Here is an 18,794-nt window from a genome sequence, read left to right as displayed (position 1 = left end):
GGAATAGCTGTCAGTAACACCTGATCCCTTAGTTAAATATAAAATGATTTATCCATCTTTAACAAAAGCAAAGGAGGAAAATCCAGCACAAACTTTCTTTGAAGTGTTCTGTCGAGTTCACTTTTGTGACTTTAAATAATGTTTTGTTATCGAACCTTCAAAATGTTCCATTTAATTTCTTTAGACTTTATTATCTGATAGTATAATTTGTAAAGCATATAACCTATATAGAATCATAGAATACTGCTAGTACATGAGGCAGAGTGGGCATATTCTGTTTGTTTGCTTACAATAGGTTTGGAATGACTTCTTTAACTTGGTTGTGGTTTTGTCCTCTTCATATTGTGCAAGTTCTTTGGCCTGCATCATACAAATAATACAATATTTTAAAGGAAAAGGGGGAGAGCATGGAATACTAGTTTACTGATGTTTTAAGAATATTTGTTGCCACTTAGGTTTATAAGCATGTCACTAGTCAGACTTAAAAATATTTAAGAAATGTGTAAATTTGGGTTAAAGCTTATTTCCATCTGCTGTGATAAACAAGCATGTTACTGCTTTGAAAAGGAAACAGGGCGCTGCTATAACAGTGTACAGTATCTTTTTCTTTCTGCTTGTAATTCCAGTGGGTTGCTGTGTACTGGGCTGATTAATGACTAAAGCTTTAGTATTCCTTCTGCATCAAAGGATTTACATTTTTGAAAGAAAACTCAGGGCACTTTTTTCCTTTTCTGTGAGGAATCAGAAAGTACTGAGCTAATAGACATATTGCGAGTGTTATAGCTGACGGAGCCTGACAGCACACGATTAGGTGTACATTGCTCCTCTAGAGTTTCTGTATGCATATATTTGAGCTGTCTTACAGCTAATGCTGTTAAAAATTTCTTGTAAATTATATGCTACTGCTTACAAGCTCAGGAGTGTTGCGTCCAGGAAGTGCAGCAGGAGGGCTGGGAGACCTCCTTGGATGGATAAGCAGCTGCTGAGGAAACTTAGAGGAGAAAAAAATGTCTTATAAAAGGTGTAAGCAAGGACATGTGGCCTGAGAAGAATACAGGGATGTTGTTCGGGAAGCTAGGGACCAGGTTAGGAAAGCTAAGCCCCAGTTAATATTAAATCTAGCAAGGGATGTGAAACATAACAGGAAGGGATTCTATAGGTACATTGCAAATAAAAGACAGACTAGCAACAATGTGGGCCTTCTCCAATAGCTATGGGGAGAACTGGCTACCCTGGATTTGGAGAAGGCTGAGGTACTTAATGACTTCTTTGCCTCAGTCTTCACTGGCAAAGGCTCTGACCACACCACCTGAGTCTTGGAAGGCAGACACGGGGACTGTGAGAAGGAAGACCTTGCGCCCACTGTAGAAGAGGATCTGATTCGAGACCATCTTAAAAACCTGAACATACACAAATGCATGAGACCTGATGAAATCCATCCACGGGTCCTGAAGGAGCTGGCGAATGAAGTTGCTAAGCCACTGTCATCATATTTGAAAAATCATGGCAGTCAGGTGAAGTTCCCGACAATGAGAAAAAGGGAAGGGGAAAATGGATGACCCAGGGAATTACAGAGCAGTCAGTCTCACCTCTATGCCTGGCAAAATCTTGGAGCAGATTCTCCTGGAAGGCATGCTAAGGCACATGAAAAACAACAAGGTGCTTGATGACAGCCAGCATGGCTTCACTAAGGGGAAATCCTGCCTGACCAATTTGGTGGCCTTCTATGATGGGGCTACAGAACTGATGGACAGGGGTAGAGCAGTTGATGTCATCTACCTGGACTTGTGTAAAGCGTTCGACACTGTCCCACACAACATCCTTGTCTCTAAATTGGAGCGACATCAATTTGATGGATGGACCACTCGGTGGATAAAGAACTGGCTGGATGGCTGCATGCAAAGAGTTGTGGTCAATGACTCAATGTCCCTCTGGAGACCAGTGGTGAGTGGTGTCCCTCAGGGATCGGTGTTGGGACCGGTCTTGTTTAACATCTTCATTGCTGACATGGACAGTGGGATTGAGTGCGCCCTCAGCAAGTTTGCCGATGACACCAAGCTGTGTGGTTCGGTTGAAAGACTGGAGGGAAGGAATGCCATCCAGAGGGACCTTGACACGCTTGTGAGGTGGGCTGATACCAACCTCATGAAGTTTAACCATGCCAAGTGCAAGGTCCTACACCTAGGTCAGGGCAATCCCAGGCACAGCTACAGGTTGGGCAGAGAAGAGAATCAGAGCAGCCCTGTGGAGATGGACTTGGGGGTGTTGGTCGATGAGAAAATGAGCATGAGCTGGCAGTGTGTGCTCGCAGCCCAGAAAGCCAACCGTATCCTGGGCTGCATCAAAAGTTGCATGACCAGCAGGTCGAAGGAGGTGATCCTGCCCCTCTACTCTGCTCTCGTGCGGCCTCACCTGAGTATTGTGTACGGTTCTGGTGTCCTCAACATAAAAAGGACACGGAACTGTTGGAACAAGTCCAGAGGAGGGCCACAAGGATGATCATGGGACTGGAGCACCTCCTGTCTGAAGACAGGCTGAGAAAGTTGGGGCTGTTCAGCCTGGAGAAGGCTACATAGAGACCTCATAGCAGCCTTTCAGTATCTGAAGGGGGGCCTATAGGGATGCTGGGGATGGGCTCTTCATCAGGGACTGTACTGACAGGACAAGGGGTAATGGGTTGGGGAAGTTTAGACTGGATATAAGGAAGAAGCTCTTTACTGTAAGGGTGGTGAGGCACTGGAATGGATTGCCCAGGGAAGTTGTGAATGTTCCATCCCTGGCGGTGTTCAAGGCCAGATTGGACAGAGCCTTGGGTGTCATGGTTTAGTGTGAGGTATCCCTGCCCATGGCAGGATGGTTGGAACTAGATGATCTTAAGGGTCTTTCCAACCCTAACTATTCTATGATTCTATAAAAGATATGCTATTTACATTGCTTGCAGACGACTTTTTGTATTTGATGCCACAATCAGTTTGTCCTGTAAATTAAATTAATGTTTATGGAAAATTTAAAACTTTTTTTTCCAATTTTCATGCATGTGCATCAGGAATATTTCAACATTTAAAGCCTGTTTCCATGTTTGACACATCTGTAAAACTGATTTTACTGCTGGAGTAACTGCAGAAGAGATGGAGGACTGCTAGGTTGGGATGCCCAGCTTACCTTACTATTTTTGCTTCTTTTTAATAGATACAGTCTGTAACTTCAATAGTACAATTTGAAATTGCTATGTTTTGTAGAAGCCCAGTAGAGGTAGAACTCACAGTATAAGATGCAAGGCTATTTCTGACTTGAGGTCTGAATTGATTTATGTAGATGTATACAGAACTCTTGAGTAAAATTTGTTACAGATTTTGCACAGTTGTAATTTAAGTGCCACTTTTCACTTTACAGTTATTCAGTCTATGATACAAAGTAAAAAATTGCCTTTCATAACAAAATACACAGTTGGCAGAATCAGAACCCAAGTTTTTAGACTCTTGGCAGTATCTAAATCATTGAATCTTTTAAGGTGTCCATTCTTCTCATCATAAACACTGAACCAGTGCTGGCAACATGCAGCGTTATGCTCTATTAGCAGGAATATGTTTCCTCGAAAAAATCTCAGGAAATTATATGGCTTTCTTATCCAGAAATGTGTGAGAAACAGCTGAAATGTGTGCTGCTTAGCTACAACAGCATTTTTTCACTTATGTTGTTGGTTTTACGTATTATTTGTAGCATAGAAAAAAAATAATGTGCATAAAATGTTACATGACTGTGTTAATTGATCTATGTCCTCCTCATTTCTTTCCTGTAATAGTATTTGATCTCTAGATTATTGTATTCTCTTGAAGTTGCTCGAGATAATAATTAATTGTAATGGCAAATTTAAATGGTAAAAATTGCACTTCATAGAATCGTAGAATAGTTAGGGTTGGAAAGGACCTTGAGACCAACTAGTTCCAAACTCGTTACTGGTCTCCAGCTGGACATTGAGCCATGGACCATAACTCTTTGTGTGTGGCCATCCAGCCAGTTCTTTATGCACCGAGTGGTCCACCTATCAAATTGATGTCGCTCCAATTTAGAGACAAGGATGTTGTGTGGGACAGTGTCGAACGCTTTACACAAGTCCAGGTAGATGACATCAACTGCTCTACCCCTGTCCATCAGTTCTGTAGCCCCATCAGAGAAGGCCACCAAATTGGTCAGGCAGGATTTCCCCTTAGTGAAGCCATGCTGGCTGTCATCAAGCACCTTGTTTTTCATGTGCCTTAGCATGCCTTCCAGGAGAATCTGCTCCAAGATTTTGCCAGGCACAGAGGTGAGACTGACTGCTCTGTAGTTCCCTGGGTCATCCATTTTCCCCTTCTTGTAAATGGGGGTTATATTTTCCTTTTTCCAGTCATCGGGAATTTCACCTGACTACCATGGTTTTTCAAATATGGTGGCCAGTGGCTTAGCAACTTCATTTGCCAGCTCCTTCAGGACCCACAGATGGATTTCACCAGGACCCATGGACTTTTGTTCAGTTTTAGTATGTTTTTTATTTTCCAAAGAAAATACCTTGTAAACATCAGATACAATCTTGCTTAGAAGCCAGACTGAAATAGCCGCCATAGGACAGATAGTTACCTGAAGTTTACAAAGTTTCTCTTTTGTTACACTGAAGTTCTTACAAGTGTACCTAGGACTTACCTTGGTCTTGCCTAAATGGTTCTTGTCACCTGTGTTACTCAGCACCTTGTTTCTTTTTTCCCTGACTGCTTTGGTACTGCAGCTCTTCGTTGCAATGGTGTCAAGTTCTATGTCTTGGCATCTGACCTTGATCATCTCCTGAACAGGCTTGAGGCTTCTTGTGTCATTGAGTCCTTACGGCTTTCTAATCCTTTGCTTATGCCCATTTTCAGCTAAGTAGATTCACATGTAAATTGTTATTCTTGACATTTTACTTACAGATACTTAGCTTAACTGTTAGAAAGCTTTTCTTCTGATCATCTGGTTTCTGTGTGTTTTCTTTTATGGGATATTCTCTTACGGACAGAGGAAAAAGGGTCTTGTGAAAGAAAGGCAGCTCTCATTCTTTTTCTGCCAGGGAAAAAACCCTCTTTATGTACAACGAAAGGTTTATTTGAGGGTGTGTTTTGTTTTTTCATTAAGTTGTTCTGGAATATCTATATATGACATAATGGAATGAAAAATTATATTAGAAACATGAATCTATGATATTCAAGTTTTCATTAAATTAAGAATGTTAAGAAACGTGATAAACATCTCAGATATTCTTATATACCTGTCAGGAAGCAGTACTGCCATATAAAAAGAAAGGGGATTGTTTGGTCAGAATTGTGACAAATAGCTGGAAAATTTATTGGGACATTATTATAATGATGCAGAAGATGATGAAAAGTACAGGTTAAATTTTTTAAGCTATCATTTATATTTACTAGGCAATTATTTCACATTTTAAGAGGTAAATGGAGTCTGTTCAATACTGATATCTGTATTAATGTGTTTAATTCAGCATGACTCCTTGAGGAACAAAAAATGGTTTGGGGAAATAAAGATTTGAATGGCTTAAGAAATTAAAAAAAGGTAGTAGTTTTTGTCAGAGTTCACCTTTTTATTCTTTCTGGGATCATGGTTGTCTCTGAAGTTAAAAACTAACACTGGTCTCAGTAAGTTTCCTGCAGTGGTGACATGAGATTGTTGGATGTCAGGGATTTGATGTATCTGGCATATATCTGCTGTCTAATGGCAGTTTTGCTTAGCTGACTGTCGTACTTAAATGTGGAATGCTGTACATAGTTTATACTTCTTTAAATAAATTTAGTATTACTTAGGGCTGATGTTTCTCAAGGTTTGCTTTTTTGGCAATATACAAGGATTGCTCTCTAGTTAGACTTTTAGCAGTGGAAATTCAGGATTCCATGGCAGAAGAATTTCTCTTAAAATATAAATTATGTTTTGGAGTTACGCACAGGATCCCAGTATCCATAAGCAGACTTACTGAGGTTGCAAGTGAAGCTGCAAAAACACGAACTTATTTATGAAAGAAATAGTGTGGGTTATTTTCATCTGTGGACATCTTAAAGGAATAAATCTAATAGGCTGAGACAGCTAGATTAATTCAGCAGCAATAACTCATTTTGTTACTGCCCAGTCAAGAAAAATCTCATGTCTGTTTCTTACCATCAGCTGTCCAACCTGTCAAATTGCTGTTTTGCATCCCTGGAAGCATATAATATATTGTTAATACAGAATTCTATTCTCAATTAGTATTTTAGAGCTGAGTAAACTAGATTTAAATAATAATACAGTTATTTGGGTTATGTTCACACTCATGAAGTTCATTTTTGCAGACTCATTTTATTTCTGATGGTCCCTCTATGATAATGCATTTAAGAGAGAGTAAAGGCTCATCAGTTGTTGGGGTGGGGGAAACAACTCAGCAGACAGTGAGGTCAGAGAAGAGGGTAGGGAGGTGCTGCGGGCATCAAAGCAGAGTCCCCTACAGCCCATGGAGAGACCAGGTAGAACCTGCAGCTCGAGGACCATATCAGAACAGATAGCCACACTGCAGCTCATGGAAGACTCCACACTGAAGCAGGTGGACATGCCCCAAAGGAGGCTACAGCCCTTGGAGAGCCCATGCTGAAGCATGCTACTGTCAGGAATTGCAGCCTGTAGAGAGAAGACCGTGAAGGAGCCCATTTTCTGGCAGGAGCTGTGGGCCTTTGGAGTAATCCCTTCCTGAAGGACTTGTGGCCTGTGGAAAAGACACACACTAGAGCAGTTCATGAGGAGCTGTAGCTGTGGGAAAGACCCACACTGGTGCAGGTCATGAAGGCCAGTGGGAAGGACCCCATGCCAGTACAGGGTAAAAATGTGAGGAGAGGCAGACAGGAACTGTTATTAACTGAGGACAGCTTCTGTTTCTTATCCTCCTTTCACTGGTTGGGATGGGGAAGAAGGTAGAAGAGTAAGGAATGAAGCAGTGAAATTGAAGCCTGGGAAGAAAGAGTGGTAAGATCATTTTAGTTTTGGCCTTTCTTATCATGCAAATCTATTTTTATTGACAATAAATGCAATTAATTTTCCCCAAATGGAGTTTGGCTTGCCTGTGGCAGTAACTGGTAAGTGGTCTCCCTGTCTTTATCTGGATCCACATGTTTTTCAGTCTTATTTTCTCCCTCTGCCCTGTTCAGAGAGAGGCTGTGTGGGGGTTGGTAGCCAGCCAAGGTCAACCTAGCACAGTGTGTTACTGGAAGTAGGTAATCCCAAGAACCTCCCTGGTAGAACTGTCATTGTAATTTACTAGTACAGACAAAAGTAAGAAACATATCTGGTAATTAAGGTTGGGGAGGTGTTAAGTTGTAAGTGTATGAGCTGGAAATGGATGGGATGGACAGGGTGTTGTAGTTAATCGGGGTCATTCACCTGCCAAAATGCTGCATCTGTGGGAGACTCATGCACAACTTAGAATACTGTAGGAAGAGTATTGTCTGCAGTTTAAGGAAGTCTGGTGTAAATGTAAAAGAAAGGCATCATCTTGACATCTTGGTCACCTGTGTTCAGGAAGTGGGTGTTCAAGTGAGAATGGTGCAGAAAAGGTAGTTGCAGATGGAGTGCAGAGGATTGAATCTCATGAGAGAAAACTGGGTGCGCTACATTAGCCTAGCAAAATGAAGTGTAAATGGCATGTAATGATATTCTCTACAAATACATCAAGGTGCTAAATACGTAAACAGTTATTGTTTATAAGAACAATATCACAAAAGCAAACTGGAATAACTTGCCATGAGTAAATTTAAACAAGAAATTAGAAGGTTAATTTTGATGATTAGCACAGTTGATCTGGGACAAGCTTTAAAGAAATTGGTGGCTTGGGAAGAAAACAGTGTATGACGTGGAAAACTTAACTTTTGAAGTGGGGATTAACTTGCTTAAGGAAGCATTCAATAGGAGAAGACTGGACTTGATATATGCATTCTGCTTAAGTTCTACATTCCCTCAAGATTAAAGTACACCTTCTGATAAAACATACAAAGTTACTTGAAAGTTTTCTAAATAAATCAAGTGCTACAAGTGAGTATAAGGGTTTGTTTTACCTACAGTGATGATATCAAGTCAGTTAAAATACTTTAACACATGTAGGAAATGAGGAGGAGTCTTAATTCTAGCTTAGTTTACAAGTTTATACACTTGTTTAACACTTTGCACGGTGTTAAAATGAATGTTGACTGGAATTCAGAGATTTATTTACAGTATTCAGATGCCTTAAGTAACTGTGATAGGTAATTAATTGAAATGTCTGAGTTTACCTTTCCGCCTAAAAAGGTGCCCTTTATTTGAAAGTTATGTGAGCTAGACAAAAAAGAATTGAATACTGACTACATTGTAGCAATAAATGTATATTAGATTATGATGGAATTTATTTAAGAGATTTGGAGGCTGTGTATTTTGTTCTCAAAATCCATTTTTGCTTGTTTAAAACATCTAGCTTTTTTTTCTTCTTTTAAGACTGTGAGCCAGAAGAGCTAACTGACTGGTCTATGGATGAGAAATGTTCCTTTTGTAATTTACACAAAGAAACAGTCAGTGTAAGTATGAACATGATATCAAGCATGACTCCCCAACACCCAAGTTTTTGTATGAAAGTAGGAAACGGGGAATTGAATTTTGCAAATAAGTTAATACTGCATTTTGACTCAAGATAGTTTGGCTATGAGAGGGAGTGAGATGGTTTGGTTCTATTGTAAATATATTTTTAGTGATTCTTTTACTCAATTTTAGCTCAATAATTTAATTGTATATCATACTACCAGTAGACAAACTTCTGAAAGATGTTATAATCTTTGTATGTCTTCTAGGATCGCGCATCAGTTATCGGCTCTTCACAGTCAACACCTACAGAGGAACTGTCATCTCAGGGCCAGTCCAACACTGATAAAATTGAATGCCAAGCAGAAAACTATCTAAATGCACTCTTTCGAAAGAAAGGTAATAAGCATGTCTTTTATATTAAGAGAAATGACACAAATCTAGAAGAATCAAATTATTCAGGGTTTACTTTAAGTAGTTTTCATTTATCTACTGAATGTCATTTTTCTTTATTCCTTTTGTTTTCCTTAATCTTTTTCTCTGCTTACTTGAGTCACCGAGGGAAGCACTGCTCTTCCTATTTAGTGTTTCTGTTAGTACTGTCACATTGTGTGTTATATTCCTGAATCCCTGTTATTTTATTGTTTGGTTTGGGTTGTGGGTTTTTTTTTTTTTGTTTTTTTTACTGTGACCTGCTACTTTATTTTTGTGCCAAGTTCAGGTGCCAATCTCTGGAATTTTAAACATGTAAACATTTCCTGTTCCTAAACTTTGACTTCTAGTTTTCAGCAGGAAGACAGTTTTTAGGTGAGAGAATGTGTATTACAGATTAGAAAATGGTATTTGAGATCTTCTCACACAAAACCTAATACTTCAGATATATCCAAGTCAGAGGTTAAAACTTCTTGTCAAAATATATAGTCAAAGAATTAAAGAGCTAATTTAGTAGCTCTTGTTCTTTGGCACTCAGCAAGTTATAGCAGTACATGAATGACTGACAAGTCAGCTTGGCTCATATAAGTTAGCTAGTCACTGTCACCAGAAGCAGAAATAACTCATTTTCTTCCTTAAATTTCTGTGAAAGCAGCTGTACTCGGTAACTACAACTTCCACAGGTTTTTCTTAGGTTTAGTAGATGTACTTGGATGTCAAAATAGCTGAGTATGAATAGGGTGACGGCCTTTTCCTTGCTCCAGCAAAGAATTAGAGTGTGAGCCATGTTCTCTTCCTTCATGTAGGTGGGAGAACAACCCAAAGCTAATTTTCTCTTTTACCTTGCTGTAGCAGGAAGAGATTACTGTGCCCTTGAACCTGGGGGGTGCCAAATATTTTTCTGTACAGGGCATCTGTGTGTTCAGCCTGCATTTTGCTTTGGGCTTTAAATGGAGTGCAACAGCATTTTGAGCCTGTCTTTGTTCCTTGGATTTCTTTAAAACTTTTTCCATTTGAAATATCCAGTGAAGTTGCCACCTCATTATTTCTGAAATTCTTGTATATTCATCACAGACTCAGTTTCATGGCATATCCCTAGGCAAATGTTTTAATTCCTTCAAATTTCTACTTTCTCATATCTGTTCTTGGGCTTGATGTACAGTGTTCTTCAACATTTTCCTGCTTCGTGCTTCTGCTGGAGATACTCCTTGAGAGGAACTTTTATCATGGGAGAAGTGAAACTTTGCATGACCTTACTGTAGTGAGTGACTTCTGTGAAGTTTTTCACAAAGAGCATTTGGCTTTTAGCATCTCCCTTAGGATTTTTTATCTGCCAGATCAGTAATGCTAAGTTAAAAAGGTTTTGTCTACTGAATAACAAAACCAAAGTCTTTTCCGATTGTTTTTGTGATTCTCTGAAGGACTTGTGTGTTCTTATGTAAAAGGTACTTGCTGCACAGTTTTCTAAAAATATTCAGTTCAGATTCCAGTCTCTTAAGTTGTTCAAATGATTGGAACTGAAAAGGAAGAAAACCCCTATATCTACAAGGGCATGTGAAACCAATTTATGAGGTATTTAAGTAATTGTCTTGGCTTTATAGGAGGAAGATGAAGAGTTTTGCCAAGTCTGCTTTCTGAGTTTTTGTAAGTTTTTTTAGATCAACTTGGGGAAAAACTGTCAAAAAATTTTAAGTAATTGTTTAGATAAGGAACAGTTTTTATAACTGGTACTAAACCAGATACACATACACACACATGCCCCTCATTCCTCCTCTGCCCCTAGAGAAAGTAGAATCCTTGTCTGGCTGTGTTTAAAATAGAAGTAACGCTTGTTTCTGTGTTTAGATTGCTAACTCCTTAAAATCATATACTGTCTCTTACTATTGTAACTAGCATAGATTTCATTTGGGCCCCCTGTGAACAACTTCTAAGACTAGTGAGCAAATCTGAGAGTTGCTTTTATTGGTCTCACTATTCTTTTATTTTAGAACAAGTTAGTGTGGGGCTGGGTTTTGTAGTTTTCAGGCTTCCTTTTAGGTGAGGGTTGTGGGGCTTTTTGTCATGAGGAAATTAGTCCAAAAGATCTCAAAACTTGCAGCCAAGTTATATCATTGTCCACAGTGTGCAATCTTTAGGCATTTATAAGATGAGCAATTGTCTGTAGAATCTTAGACAAAGATTATTCCTCTTTCCTCTTAAGAGGATGATAGAATTACTGCCAAGATGGTAAACTAAGTAACAGTCTTTCTATTAGGAACCTGTCTTACCTATGTATAAAAGACTAGTTTTGTAGATAGGGGTCTGTAGGAAACTCCTGCCCTCAGCAGACACCTCAGTTAAAGCCAAAGTAATTTTTTTTATTAAACTTTGATTGTTTCCATTAAACAATATATCTGAAACCCAGATACTTTATTCCTAAGTACGATATTTCTCTTTACCCATTCAGTGTTGAAAGCAGAGTAGACTGTGATACTTTTCCACTTAAATAACATTAAATTCCACCCATTTTTCTTTGTCAAAGAAACAATTACAAGGAAAAAACATGATGTGCTTTAAAAAATACTTATTAGTCTTGTTTTTTTTTTTCCCCTGTGACTATTAGTGTTGCATATGTGATCATCATTACATGGCAGAACTGAAGCTGTAAGAGCTAGATCAGACATTTTGATCATGGATAACTAATTTTCCTGGTTCTGTATGTATTCACACTGTATGTTCTTCAAAGCTTTTTTCCATGCAATATTAATGTGACCTTTTAAAACAAAAATTAAGGGAGCAGAGGGGAAGAAAAAGAAAAGGTCATTTAAATACACTGATGGTGAATCAGGTTCTGTCTTCAGGACATGACCTACCAGGAGAAGACGGAAACCTGAAAAGCTTTTGCAGAAATTAAGGAATTGAGGCACAAAACTGGAGGGAGAAGATGGTCAGGATGACTTAAATCTTTCCAGATTCTCTGGGCAACTCTGTTGAGTATGTTCAGTGCCATATTTCCATACCAAAATAATTTCCCTCCAAGCTTTTTGAAGTTTGTTTCTAGGTATCTGTTTTCTAAAATATTTCCATTCATAACTAGGGCTTTCTTACACCATAGCGCATACCTGCATTTGACTCCGAGTCCTCCTGTTCATTGCTAAGTTATAGCTCAGATACACAAAGATATCACTTGCTGATCTTGCTTCTTGGACAGTATATGTCTAATTTGGCAAACCTATGAAAATGTAATCTTGCACACATAATCTCAAACTACAAAAAAGTGTTTCTTTCTGAGGTGTAGTTTTGAGATGTATTCACTACTTAATCCAATAACTGCAGTTCTTTTTTAGTTAATTTTAAGAAATCCTGTCAAAATCTGGAAGATTTTCTGTAGGAAGTCGTGCAGTCAGTTTGTATGACACTGCTGTCCCTTTTCATCAAGTTAATCAGGAAAGAATGTTTAGCAGAATTTCAGCTGCTTTCTTAAGGAAGTAAAACATACTAGTTTTGTGTTGACTGCCTGCCTGCCAGTGTTGCTGTCTTCACTGACTTCTGAATTTCTTGGTCATTTTCCACTGGGTTTAAGAAAAACCTTAGAGATATGAATGTTTGTAGAGTAATGAACATGACTATCTGAGAAGAGAAAGGAAAAATTTTGAATGTTGAACAGAAGACTAGAGTGAACTTGGCTCCTATTCCTTCTGTTGTTGACCAGTCAAGTTAACTAAATTAATTATGATACATGGCTCAGAATAAATTGCTTTATTCTGTTTTTAACTTGCTGGTGATCTGGCAGTGAATGGGACAAGTTCACAAGTATAGCTAAGAATATTGCTGGGACAGCTCCGTTGGTGTCTGTTGAGGCAGGGTTGTTCTGGAAAATGTGGCCTTTTTGTGAGAAGCTGGAGTGAATATAGGAAACATGCTGATGAGTAACCAGGTGTTTTTAGTTCTGCTACTCTCACAGCATGATTTTAAGCTAGGAGGGCAATTCACTGTTGATTTCCAGTGGTTTTTGGTGTAGCATCAGAAGAGAAATTAAGTCACTATTTTGATTTTCCAATGAAAAAAAAAACAAATACTGATTTTCAAGAAATAGAGTACTATTGTGGAGCACTGTTTTGGGAACATTTAATTCCTTGCCCATTGTCTTGCCAAATACATGTGTAGGTCTGAACTATCACTTAAATTGGTCGCTACATTGTGCGTTGCAGTCTAATGATCACACATTGCATTAATGTAGAGAGTAGTTAAGAATATGGATTTTAATAATAAAACTACATAAACTGAGGAAGTTTCAATCCTAAATGTGAGCTTTGAATTAAAATAAATCATTGCAGTTAGTCATACATTGTCTTTATTACTGCCTTCTCTTACATTCTGTCTGTAATTGGACAATCACAAACAGAATGTATCAGATTATAGCATACAAATGTGTTACTTAGCCTTCTTTTATCCTAATAATATCAGGAGATCTACAGTGATGTGAGAGAAACTAGAGGAACATCAGAGCTACTTTTTATTCCTGATTCCTGACTGTTCTGCTGGGTTTGAGGTTGTATGTATGTACATACATAATCCATGGAGTAAATGCATATGCCTCATGTTTGAAATCTGTTTTAAATCTCATGTTTTAAAACTATGTGAAAAAAAGAAACTTAAACAGATGTAGGCATGTAGATTTAAAGTTTTGTAAGTTGCTATATTCATGACTTCTATTAAGGCATCCTAGCAGAAAAACTTTCTGGGTCATTCAAAATATGTCTGGTGCCATCTGCTGATAATAATTAAGAAATATTTGCTAGTGATACTAGGCTCAGAGACCTAATACTTACCCCAGAATACAGTAAGTTGTGTTTAAAAATTTTAGGTGACTAATTACAAATTTCCCACGTGTAGTGAAACTTTCCTACCATGAATTTAAAATCACAGGTCTCTACATGCTTTCATTGTATACTTGTATAATAATACATACTTACAGCCTTTGAATGTAAGTAATTAGACTTTATATAATACATTTGAAGTATTATGTTTGTAGTACGTGTACCCTAGTCTGGTCATTCAGGAGGTTTATATTGATAAGACATTATGTAAAAGTTGCATTTACCCTTAAAAAGTTTATTTTCTTTCAAAAATGTACAGTGTGTAAAAAGAAAATGGCTTATGAAACCATGTAACTTTTTCTTCTTTGAGTATCTAACATCTTGTTTCTGGTTATATCATTTGGAGAGCTGTGAGAAATTATTTCCAACTTCAAAATACTCTAAATTACTTCTTCCTCATAATAAAAATTATGTATCTCCAGCTTCATTCTCTATTAGGAAGCAAAGCATCATTAATAGGAATAAATCAAGATCAGCTTTCCAGTACCCCTAAGGAGGTTACTGAGAAGACAGGGTCAAAGTCTTTACAATGGTGCACAAAGGGACAGTGAAAGATAAGAAATTGAAACAAGAGGCTCCTTTTTGTGTAAGGAAAAGTGAGGGTAGGTAAGAAAGTGGAACAGGCTACCCGGCAAGGTTGTGCAGTCTCTATCAATGGAAGTATTCAGGACTGAACTAGATAAAACCCAGAGCAACATTCTTTGATCTGTCTCAGTGGTCATTCTTGATAGTAGATGGATTGGCATAAAATGCTTGAGCAAATATGCTGGGTGATACTCCAAACTACCTATTGGGAAATTTACACTTTGCATGCAAACATCTACCTTATCCAGTCATTTTGGTTTCTCCACTTCCCTGAAAACAAAACTCAGTTTGTCTCCTGTCTTACCTGTTTCAGAGTATGTTAAGTATCCCAGTAACTGCCACCATAGCCTTTGGTGTTTCTTTAAGGCAATCCAGGCTGACCTAAAAGCTGATTATCTTGTATCATATTCATACTTACCTTAAATCTTTAAATCCCTGTCTCTTCTTGGTGAAATCTGTTTCATTCATTACCTGTGAACTCAAGGATGGGCAGTGGTTAAAACATCAAAAAGGGTATTTTTGGTTTGTGTTTGTGTAGAGTTGAAAGAGAAGGAACAGTGGGGTAGTGAAACAAGTACTACTACTACCACTTTAAAGAATAACATAGATCTTTTGAGTATAGACAATTATGCTTGTTTTGTGAAATAAAATATTGCAGTCATCAATGCAGTTTTACACTGATGAATAACACAGCTTGCTTTAAGTGAGTTTCTTAATTACATTGTTATTTATGCTAAATATTGTTATTTATACATAGTTACTTATGCCTTATTTTGTTGATCTTTCTGGCACTTATATTTGTGTTCAGATCCTTTTCAGTGATTAAGAAATTTGGTTTCAGCTATGCTTAATAAGATGTTTAACTTTCTTCTAGCTGACAGATAACATTAAAATAAATTCATAGGTATCTTATGTTTGATCCTTTTTGGCTTTTTTTGAAACACTTCTCTCCATGGGACTCTTAGACACACAAATGAAAAATAAGGTACCTGCAGTTTAGAATAGGAAATAAAGCTTTTCTGCCAGATGTTTTTATTGGTAGAACTTTGAAAATGACCTGAAAATCCTGTGAGATTTTACAATAAAAATATATAACTTTATTGTAAAATTCAGTTGCTTGTATTGCTGCAGTTTGTATGGGACATTTCAAGTAGCATTGTATCAGTTTTGACATTGCTATCCTGATTCTACAATGGGGATTGTAATCTAGTACATAGGTAAAACAAATTTTGTCTCTTTAAGATCAGCTCCTCAAAAGTGCAACTGTTCTGTTAAGAAAGGGACTAATAAATAGTACTGCAATTGAATTATTTTTGTTATAGTTGTTCTTTGAAAGTGATTTAATTATGTATTAATTCATAGATTTATTTAACTTCTACTGTTTGTATTCAGAATTATTTTCAAAAGTGAACATGTGCAATCTGCAAGTGAAAATTCAACTTGCTTGCCAGCAATAAGTACCGACTCCCATATTTGCATTGTAGATCTACCCACATAGTTTTACTTGCATGCTATGACAGAGGAATGAGGTTACTGATGTGTGCTAAACATGTTCTTCAAAGTGACCTCAAGTTAGAAATGCTCATAAGAAAAACTTGTGTACATCTGAATTAATGTGTTTGTTATACATGTACTTATTATACACATTTATTTGGCTTATGGGAGGTCTTTATTTAAAGAAAAGTAATGAAATTTGTTTTTAATGCATCTGTTGCCTGTGTTGTTGTTGTTTTTTATTCCTAGATCTTCCTCAGAACTGTGATCCTAACATTCCCCTAGTTGCTCAGGAATTAATGAAAAAAATGATCCGTCAGTTTGCGATTGAGTACATTTCAAAAAGTAGCAAAATTCAAGAGAACAGAAATGGTTCATCATTTGAACCAAGTCTGATATGTAAAAGTATCCAAATGAACCAAACGGAAAACTCCCTTCAGGAAGAACAGGATAGCCCTCTAGACCTCACTGTGAATCGAACTCAAGAACAGAATACTCAGCAAGGTAAACGTCTATATCTGCTTATTTGTGTTTTGCTGTCAATTATTGCCTTTTTAAGTCTTATTCATTTAAAAACAATGTCTGTGTCGGATATCTTTATTTCATTTTTCTAAAGTAGTAATCACTATATAGGAAAAAGAAACTAATATATTTTCCTTTAAGCACCATGAAAAAATATTGTAAGAGAACTGGCCAGAGGGAAACCCCCCAAAAAATCCCACCAGCCAAAACCTCATGTTCTTTCAAGAAGCATTTTTCATAATGTGTGTGAGAAGAAAAATATCCTCATTTCTGAGTACCTGCATTAAATAAGTGGTATTGGAATTTCTTTCACATACTGAATCTAAGTCAGCTTACCTGTGACTGTCACAGGTAACAGCAGTTCAGAATTTGTTGAAGAAGTAAATGGTTCTTAAGAAGCTTCCTGAGAAAAGAGAGGAGTGTAGACTCATAGAATAGAATCATAGAATAGTTAGGGTTGGAAAGGACCTTAAGATCATCTAGTTCCAACCACCCTGCATTGGGCAGAGACACCTCACCCTAAACCATGTCACCCAAGGCTCTGTCCAACCTGGCCTTGAACACCGCCAGGGATGGAGCATTCACAGCAACCCATTCCAGTGCCTCACCACCCTAACAGTAAAGAACTTCTTCCTTATATCCAATCTAAACTTTCCCTGTTTAAGTTTTAACCCATCACTCTTTGTCCTATTACTACAGTCCCTAATGAAGAGTCCCTCCCCAGCATCCCTATAGGCCCCCCTTCAGATACTGGAAGGCTGCTATAGGTCTCCCCCTTCTCTTCTCCAGACACCAGAACTGTACACAAACAGTTCCATGTCCCTTTTATGTTGAGGACTCCAAGTGAGGTCTCATGAGAGCAGAGTAGAGGGGCAGGATCACCTCCTTTGACCTGCTGGTCACGCTCCTTTTGATGCAGCCCAGGATACGGTTGGCTTTCTGGGCTGCGAGCACACACTGCCTGCCCATGTTCATTTTCTCATCAACCAACACCCCCAAGTCCTTCTCCGCAGGGCTGCTCTGAATCTCTTCTCTGCCCAACCTGTAGCTGTGCCTGGGATTGCTCCGACAAATTCCAGGATACTGGAATTTCAGAGAACGAAGGTCACTGTGTCTGTGTCAGCCCTTGGACACATGGATTCTTTAAATACATAATGGTTAGAATGATGCAAGCAGGAGATTTGTTTAGGAAGAAATTTCTATACTTCATTCTTTAGTCACAGATCAGTGCAACTTTCTTAATTCAGAGTAAAGCTACAAGAAAAGTAAAGTTTGTCTTGCTGTTCTTTACAAAAAGGAAATAATTTCTTTGCCTCAAGGAGTATTGCTGTCCAAAACTGATAACGATATTTTATCTGAATATTGTTAGTTTTGGACTTGATTTGGATTAGCAGCCATTTTCAGGAAGGGTTGTGACTTCATGTGCACCTGAAAGCAGTGGCAAAAGCAGCTTTTGTCTTTTGCAGATACAGGAGTCCATGTTAATCCAATAATACTGCAGACCAAAGGAAAAAGTATACCTAGGTCATGTGCCATACTTAAGAAATTAAAAGAAGGTAGAACTGCAGATCTTAGTTTCTGAGAAAAACATACGTTTGTCAGGATGAAAGCAGATTTCATATGTGTGTGCTCAATGATGCAGTCTTCAGTAAGGTGACACTTGCTTGGGGGGCAGTAGTCTGACATGGATTTACCTTGCTAAACATACCTAGTGTAGATTAAAGTTTAAGCATCCTTTCTCTTTGTCATTAAGTCATTGAGAAAATGTGGAATTCCTGCTTTTGTACTGCGTGGTTAGCAGAAGCCAGTTCATGCCTCTGTTTAGTAAATACCTTGTACAGATTAAATCCTGAGAAAATACCTGCAGTTCTTTGACATACCTCTGCTATGGATGAATTAACAGATTTTAGAGATTTATAGTTTGCTGAGTTGAAGCATGTTTCTTTTGCAAGGGCAATAGAAAGTACTTCCCTAGTATCAACACTATAGCCTGTTGCTTACTTCAACAGCTGCTTATAAAGAATAACTAGTTTAATGTGTCCATGATGGAGCAGAGTTCCCAGAGAAAGGTTCTGGTCCTTGCTGAGCCCAAACAAATCTTTGAGGAATGAAGGGGAAGGCAGATGGTGAAGAGGGCAGGAACGGGAAGAGAGCTCTGCTGCCACCCTCAGCTGTTTGAAAATCTATTAATCTGTTCAAGAATAACTTAAAGTATAGAGAGATTGAGGTATTTAAATCTTTTTTCATACGATTTGCATTTTTCTTATAACAAGGCTAACCAACAAGTTTAGAATTCTGCATCTTCAGCAAAAGATC

General features: G+C 38.0%; 1 protein-coding gene across 13 annotated transcripts in view; it reads left to right on the top strand.

Annotated features, from left to right (window-relative positions):
- The window catches only part of LCORL (ligand dependent nuclear receptor corepressor like), an 83,044-nt gene that overhangs the window by 28,270 nt on the left and 35,980 nt on the right, over window positions 1-18,794 (top strand). For 9 of the 13 annotated variants that reach the window (XM_062636436.1, XM_062636445.1, XM_062636441.1 and 6 more), the window contains 3 exons: window positions 8,506-8,585; window positions 8,856-8,985; window positions 16,206-16,460. In XM_062636436.1, the coding sequence (XP_062492420.1) occupies window positions 8,506-8,585; window positions 8,856-8,985; window positions 16,206-16,460 (465 nt within the window). The remainder of the gene's footprint in view (window positions 1-8,505; window positions 8,586-8,855; window positions 8,986-16,205; window positions 16,461-18,794) is intronic. The other 4 variants (XM_062636442.1, XM_062636446.1, XM_062636444.1 and 1 more) reach the window with 2 other exon arrangements.

The sequence above is a fragment of the Pezoporus occidentalis genome, unplaced genomic scaffold, assembly GCF_034315485.1.
Source record: "Pezoporus occidentalis ecotype Australia unplaced genomic scaffold, CSIRO_AGI_Poc_V1 ctg48, whole genome shotgun sequence".
Lineage (NCBI taxonomy): Eukaryota > Metazoa > Chordata > Aves > Psittaciformes > Psittacidae > Pezoporus > Pezoporus occidentalis.
This window is presented reverse-complemented; position numbering and strand designations above follow the sequence as displayed.